The sequence below is a fragment of the Phasianus colchicus genome, chromosome Z (genome assembly GCF_987193195.1).
Source record: "Phasianus colchicus chromosome Z, bPhaCol1.hap1.1, whole genome shotgun sequence".
NCBI classification, from domain to species: domain Eukaryota; kingdom Metazoa; phylum Chordata; class Aves; order Galliformes; family Phasianidae; genus Phasianus; species Phasianus colchicus.
In genome coordinates, this window is record NC_143476.1 from 12235859 (window position 1) to 12243461 (window position 7603).

A 7603-nucleotide genomic window follows, 5' to 3' on the forward strand; every position below is an offset into this window, starting at 1 on the left:
CCTTGTGACTGGTCTTGCCTCCCCACCCTGTCCGTCGTGGTGGAGCAGCCTGGTGGCCCTCAGTGATGTCATAAGGGCTAGAATGAGGGGAGGAGCAGTGCGTGCTGCGTCCCTTCATTGGAGCGCTGGAGCTCTGACTGAGCAGCTCGCTTGTTGCACTTGTGCACCGACTGCGTCCCTTTGTCTTCACACCGTGCTGTGCAGCACCTTGTAGGTAAGCTGAGACAGTGTGGGAGAGACGGGGGGACAGTGAGTGCTGAGAACTGCTGGCTGGCGGAGCTCATAGGATCACATTATCTCCATCAGCAGAGGGGTGGCCATGAGGGACAGGGAGGTGATCGTCCCCCCCTGCTCTGCTCTTGTGAGGCCCCAGCTGCACTACAGTGTCCAGAAAGACAGGGAGCTGCTGGAGAGGGTCCAGAGGCGAGCCACAGAGATGATCAGGGGACAGGAGCACGTCCCCTGCAAAGACAGGCTGAGGGAGCTGGGCTTGTTCAGCCTGGAGAAATGAAGGCTGTGGGTTGAACCCATGGCAGCCTTCAGTACCTAAAGGGAGCCTAAAAAGAGGAGGGGAATCAACTCTTTGAAAGGGTAGATAACAGCAGGACAAAGGGAAATGGTTTTAAGTTGAAAACTTAAGTATTAAAGTTGAGGGAGGGCAGATTTTGGTTTTTCCCTCGTATTCTTTGCTAAACCGTGGAAGCAAACTGACCTGCTCTTTCTCTCTCCTCTCTCCACCCTCTGCCTGCTTCCCTGCTGCAGCTTTTGCTCGTGGAAGATCAGAGCATAGTGACAAGGAACGGCTGCGGATTCGTGAGATTTGTCTCCCTCGTTCTGATCTCTTGCCAGGTACCTGCCATGGTTTGTCCCCCCACATGCTTTAGCAGCCCGTGACGCCCCGTGTTTAGTAACACAGCCTCATCCAGCTTTGATGGGACGCTGGTCACGTGTGGGTTTTCTCCACGTGCTCTGCAGCTCAGCCCTCAGAAGGATGCTGTCTGTGGTGCTGTGACCAGCTGGTTTTATGGAAAGCAATCCCTTAGGCAAAGAGTCCCAGCCCCAGCTTGTGCAGAGCTGCACAGCATCACCAGGGACACCAGCAGGCGTGCTTGGGCTGTGTGAGTGTGCCCGACAGCTGTAGGGAGCACAGCAGAGATGTGAACAGAGAAAATAAAAGTGTGTTTCTTTTCAGTTCCAGCTTGTCACACCTACGCTGATGGCTGTGGCGTGCAGCGAGATCAGCTGTGGGCCTGACCTGGCATGGACAGAGGTAGAGTATGAAGCTCTGATTGGTCTTTGTTCCCTGACTGCAGCCAGCAGAGTGAGCCGCAGATGTGCTCTCCTGCTTTCCAAGAGAGCTCCTCTGTGGCAAGACAGCAGTGCAAGGGTGGCAAGTTTATAAAAGTACGAGAGCCATCTCGGCTGTTGTGTTTGTCCTCTACTGACTTTTCCCTTGAAATGGCTGCAGAAACAACAATCATTCTCTGCTCTGTTTGGCCTTGCTGTTGGTTGGACTGCTCAAGAGAGCTGCTTGGTGCTTGCAATGGCACTGTTTGCACCTTGTAACTGCAGCCGTAGCTTTGGTTTCCCTCTTCACGGTCTCCTAGCATCTGAAACAGTCAGCCTTCCTGCACAAAGAGCGCAGGAAAGGAGGGGGCAAAATGGACAAGGCCACCTGTCTGCGTCAGTGCCATTGCTGATTAGTCTGGGTGGGGAGAGATGCATCTTTGCATTGCCTGGCGTGTGCCTGCTGCACACCAGGGAGAGAAACAGCCGTTATTAGACTTGCAGTTCCTTCTGAAGTGCCCATGATAAGGACCGAGTGCATTTCCTGCAGCTTTCTCTGCAGATGTGCTCCTCACCTTGAAGTCCTCCTTGTTGGTTCCCAGCTCCTCACTGTGGCCTGTGCTCTCTGTTTCAGGCTGAGAACAAGGGGAAGCCCCTGCTGGACCATGAGGTGGCACCTGTGAATGTTCCAGCTATTGCTGCTGCCCATGCTATTAAGAGATACGTTGCCCAGGCAGCGGATGAACTCTCCTTTGAGGTAAGCAGTTCAAGGCGTTCCTTGTTGTTCAATTTTACAGTGGCAAATGCCTTCAGAGCTGCACTGGTGCAAGTGCTCTCAAGCTCGGCGATGTTGGGCAGTGCAGAAGAATGCAGTCATTTGAGCTGTGCTTTCCTCCCAGCCGTGCTGAAGCTGGGACTGACACTGCAATCTCTTGCAGGTGGGAGACATCGTGTGTGTCATCGACATGCCACCAAAGGAGCTGACCCCCTGGTGGAGAGGCAAGCTCGGCTTCCAGGTAGGCACAAGATTCAGACTGGAGAGTGCAACTGCAGTAAAGGCAGGAATCTCAGCTTAGAGCTGCTCTGCCTGCTCAGGATGCCTAATGGACATAAACAGTTTCCCTGTGTCGGTGTCAGGGGACCTTGTCTTTGGCTGCAAATGTTGAAAAATTGTTACCTTTATGCTGTGAACTATGGCCATTTTCTTCTGGATAGTCTTATGGAACGTCAGGCAAGCACGTTCCGAGGGAAATGTTACGTGGCTTTTGGTTTAACAGTTCAGATCTGAGAAGTGCTGCATGCAATAGTTGGCCTCTCTTTTCTTCTTGTTACAGGTTGGATTTTTCCCAGGGGAGTGTGTGGAACTCATTAATAAGAACATTCCTGAGGCACTCATCAATTCTGTGCCAAAGCCAGGTAGGGATGTTACATTTGATGGTGTGGGGAAGCAAAATGAAGTCTTTTTGGGGGTGTGTTCCATGTTTAGTACCTCCTTTATCCATCCCACATTGTCCTCTGGGTTGATGATCCTTCATGCACACCATGGGGCAGAGATTTGGCCCAATCCTCCTGATTTTATGATTGGACTTGGCAAAACTATAGAATCTTCATAGAATGGCTTGGGATGGAAGGGACCTCAGGGATCATCATGCTCCAACCCTCCTGCCTCAGGATGGTCTCCCAGCCCCCACATTTAATGTCAGATTAGACCAGGCTGCCCAGGGCCCCATCCAACCTGGCCTTGGGCTTTTCCAGAGATGGGGAAAATCCCTTTTTGTATGTACTGGTTGGTAATGTTCTTCCCGTTCTGACGTGCTCTGTAGAATGTGCTGTGCTCGGCCTCGTCCAACGGAGCCAGACCTGAAATGACCTGGTTTCTTCCTTTTGTTGTGCAGTGCCCAAGAAACGCAGCAAGATCCTCACCTTCCTTCGTTCCTTGGTGAAGGCCCGCCCAAAGAAACCGACCGAGCGGGAGGTGGAGAAGGAAAGGGTGTTTGGCTGTGACCTGGGAGAGCATCTTCTCCACTCCGGTCGTGATGGTAAGGAGCTGCCCATTCCTGAGATCTTCCTCTGCTGGGCATCTAAAGAAGATGAAAGGGAGCTCGTATCTAGCAGGGGGCAGGCTGACAGCAGTGGAGACACGTGTAATGGGAGTTGATGGCTGAAGGATCAAGTGAGGCGGATGCTCCTAAGAGACAAGCACATCTGTATTTGCTTCAGCCAAGCCTGGCTGGGCTTAGTGGATGGGATGTGACTCCCGGGAGCACAGCCTGCAGCACGATTGAATCAGGAGCTCCACTGACGGCTGGCACGTGTTCTTCAGTCCCCCAGGTCCTCCAGAGCTGCGCTGAGTTCATTGAGCAGCACGGCGTGGTGCAGGGGATATACCGCCTGTCCGGCGTCGCGTCCAACATCCAGAGGCTGCGGTAAGAGTGCTGCGACTGACACAGCCTGAGTGCATCTGGTGTGGCTTTGGGCTTGCCTTCCTCTCGCTCAACCGGGTTTGCGTCCCTCTCTCCAGGCAGGAATTTGAGTCGGAGCAGATTCCTGAGCTCACCGTCCGTGACATTCACAGCGTGAGCTCCCTCTGCAAGATGTACTTCAGGGAGCTCCCGAACCCTCTGCTCACCCACCAGCTGTACGGCAAGTTCTCGGTAAGCACAAGGCCACGTCTTTCATTTCCCTCTTCCTGGGCCTCTTGGCAGATGGCTGCAGCAGTGCCCCAGCTCGGAGGCCCTTTTGCTGTCAGCCCCACGAGGTTTACTCGCAGTGGTGTACTAGCCTGATTGGTGTCTCGCTCCCTTTCTGCACTACTCCAGGATGCTGTTGGTGCCGCTACAGAGGAGGAGCGGCTGCTCAGAATGCAGGACGTCATCCAGCAGCTGCCCGCTCCTCACTACAGGTCAGTGCTGCCCTCAGCCTGCTGAGCTCAGCCCTGCTGCATTGCAGAGGGCAACGATGCGGTTCCAGGCTCTGTCTCACGCCGGCAACACGATGCCTGTGTATGCTGAAGGGTTGAAGGCTCCATGGGCTTACTTTATGGGGTCAGTTCCTGGGCACGGGGGCACGCTTGGTGCAGCTGATGGCTGCGGCTGTGCTGTGCTGGGGCTTGGTGCTGCAGCGTGGCACTCAGTCAAGTTGGATCTACTTCAACTTCGGTGACAGTAGCAATCACAAGAAGTAGCATGAATGGAGGTTTGCTTTCTGAATTGCAGCACGGCATGCTCGTTGGTGCTGAACGTTTGCCTCTCTTGTTTTCCAGGACACTGGAGTTCCTGATGAGACACTTGGCGTGTCTGGCTGGGAGCTCCACCATCACAAACATGCATGCCAAGAACCTAGCCATTGTGTGGGCTCCAAACCTCTTAAGGTAAACTGCTGGTTCTGTTTCAACACTTCCTCTGTTCTCCAGTTAAGAAAAACTGTCCTCTTTTTTCTCCATCAAATGTGCTCTTCTCCTGTAAAATCTGTGGCTGACAGAAGAGCAGGAGCCTGAGCTGTTCTCCATCCCCACGGGCACAATGTCTAGGTGACAATTTCTGCAGTCTTGTTGAGATGGGACTGACGTGTCCTTGATCATCCAGGGGAATTTCTGCAGTGGCATCACTGATTGCCCACTGTGGAAGTCTCCAGAGCCTCAGCTGACAGCTTTTGGCTGCAACAATTCAGACTCGGGGAAACGGTCTTGGAGAAATGACTTCTAAAATCTGCCTTTTCTACAGATCACAGCAGAACGAGTCTGCCTGCGCCAGCGGAAGAGCTGCCTGCATGGAGCTGCAGACGCAGTCGGATGTGGTGGAATTTCTCATCAACCACACAGACGTCCTCTTCGGCTCCAAATCCAGAGCAGACATCGCAGATGCAGCAGGTGAGTGTCTTCCTCCATTAGCTTGATCTTGACCTGACACCTTGATCAAATGCAGGCCTTCTCCGGGACCTTTGAAATTCTCTTTTACCATCAAGGGGACTGCAGACCTCTGGGCTTCCATTAGGGTGTGGCATCCTGTTGCTGGATGCTGAGAATGTCCAAGCCCAAACTTCACAAGGAGGAAACTGTCATTATTATGGTTTGCATGCAGGAGAAGCTTGATGCGAGTGTGGCAGCGAAGCTTTCTCAGTTCCCTGCCCCCATTTCCTTGGGTTTTTCCTTGCCTATTTTGATAGAGTAAGCTGCTCTTAATGATGACCGTGTCCTTTGCCATAAACACACCTATGCCCACATGGTTATTTTGGGCTCCTCTTCTTCCAGTGGCTGGGATAAGCAAGCCTGAGAAAAATACAGCACCTCCCCCAGAACCGTGGTGGCTGTGCTGCTGCTTTCTGATCCTCGCTCTTACCTGTGGTTTTCCCTGACAGGGCACAATTCTCTCCCAGGGCCCAAGTCTGTGGGAGTCTCTTCTGCTGCCACAAAGCTGCTAAGCCTGGAGGAGGCACAGGCACAGAGGCGAGGCCACAGCAGCTCTCCCCCTGTGACAGAGAGCAGCAGGGACATTGAAGTGGAAGAAAGCCCTGCAGCTGGACAGGGCAGATTCCACACTGTCATCGACTTTCCATCTGAAAGGTAAAGAGGACTTTCTTTTCCAGCACCGAGCATCATTGTTTGGGTGGGTTTTTCTGTTTTCCTGCAGAAACCAGGCAGTGCTAGGAACAAGCAACTGCTGCCAAGAGCTCAGTGCAGCTCTTCCCTCACCCTGCACCATGCACGACTCACAGCGTTGGCTGTTTTCTCTCTCCAGGCAAAATCCACGCAGCAAGAATGAGGAATCACCAGCTAGCAGTTGGTGTTGCTGCTTCAGGCTCAGAAAGCCATCCTCTGGCAGCAAACGCCAACTGCAGCGCAATGCCAGGCAGCCCTCAGAAACAGCAGTGGTAGTCCTGGCAGGTAAGGGTGCAAATGCAGCTTCTAAATCCCTGCTTTTCAGGAGCATAGAATTCAAGCTTGCTCTGCACTTGTATCTCTTTCTGGCGTTCCAGCCCCTGCCCAACATCTTCAGTTCACCCCTGATCAAGAACCACTGTCATAATTCAGCTTGTGAAAGTTTGACACTAACCCCTGTGTATCCTTTCTAGGTGAATCAAGCCCTTGCCAACCCACAAGATCCAGGGCAAGTAGCGAGGATGCTCTCTGTGCTTCGATCAGTGGAGAGCTCTTAGGAAGCACAAATTGCTGCAGTTCCAACAGCAGCCTTACACATGACAACAGTGATGGAGAGAAGGAGCTCATTCAAGTTCATGCCCTCATTACACCTGGCTCTGCTGAAAATGCTGACCTGGGCCTGCCAGAAACCACAGTCAGCAGCCTGGATTGTAACCAGGAGTCTCTGCAGTGCAGGCCATCCCAAGAGCAGTGTGAGTGCCCCAACAGCAGCACCTCCATGCCGGAACAGGTCAGCATCAGTGAAGAGGAGCAGAGCCTCTTGCAGGGGGACTTTCAATCAGGCCTCCAGTCCCAGGCACCGGACAGCAGCACTGAGAGCTCTGAGCCACTCTCTCCATGACAAGACAGGATGAGTCCCATCTTCACCGTGGACCTCTCACACCCTCCTGTCCTTTATATAATAATAAAAGCACACTCATGCTCAATCAACGCCTTGACTGCATCTGGAGTCTTCATTCACACGGACTGGGATGAATGCAGCACACAGCAAAGCACCCCAGCTTGCAATGCTGTGGCTGTGGGGTGCGTGCAGCACAGCTCCGGGTTTGTTCCTGTTTTGTCTGGCTTTGGGATGTCTGCAGGGGGAGCTCTGCTACCATTTGGCATGGTAGCAAATAATCTCTCGCATCCTGGATGCTGCTCATGATACTCCCAAGCTTCCTGGCTGTGGCTTTGTGACGCTTTTCAGGGCCTTCTGATGCATTTTGATGCCTTGGATGTTGCTTAACACCTCCCTCCTCGCATCATGTCCTTTCCTGGCTCCCAGCTACGAGCTGGCCCTGCAGATCATCTCCAGACCTGTCATCAGCACACTGCGGCAGGAGAAGCTCCCCCTGGCCAACATCAGGCAGTACTGCTTGGTCTGCAGCTCAGTGGCCATTTCCCTTTTAGGCGGCTCCTGCAGAAGAATCAAGCAGCAGAACCTTTTGCTCACCCTGCAGCACACAAATGCTACAAAAGCAGAAACAACATGGGAATCTCTGGGTCTGCAAGACTTCACAGACACTCACCGGCTGTGTCTGATGGTTCCCTCCCATCCTTGATTTCCTTCTCCCCTTCTCCACGTCGGATCCCACTGCTGAGCCATGATCAAGCTGCCCAGTGTGGCAGAGCATCGTGCAGAGCCGTGCTGGCACCTCCTCCCCTTCCTCTCCTGCA

The 7603-nt window shown here is 53.2% G+C and overlaps 1 protein-coding gene across 1 annotated transcript; it reads left to right on the forward strand.

Annotated features, from left to right (window-relative positions):
• Positions 1 to 5204: 5204 nt before the first annotated feature.
• Positions 5205 to 6874, forward strand: LOC149912547 (rho GTPase-activating protein 32-like). Its single transcript, XM_090131839.1, has 4 exons — positions 5205 to 5210; positions 5700 to 5848; positions 6024 to 6169; positions 6358 to 6874. The coding sequence occupies exons 1-4, from the start codon at positions 5205 to 5207 to the stop codon at positions 6783 to 6785; spliced, it is 729 nt and encodes a 242-aa protein (XP_089987965.1). The 3' UTR covers positions 6786 to 6874.
• The last annotated feature ends 729 nt before the right edge of the window (positions 6875 to 7603 follow it).

Bases quoted from the DNA above. Each gene is read 5' to 3' on its own strand.
- LOC149912547 (XM_090131839.1), top strand. The intron at 5,849-6,023 runs GTAAAGAGGACT...TTCTCTCTCCAG, and splicing joins ATCGACTTTCCATCTGAAAG to GCAAAATCCACGCAGCAAGA. The intron at 6,170-6,357 runs GTAAGGGTGCAA...TATCCTTTCTAG, and splicing joins AGCAGTGGTAGTCCTGGCAG to GTGAATCAAGCCCTTGCCAA.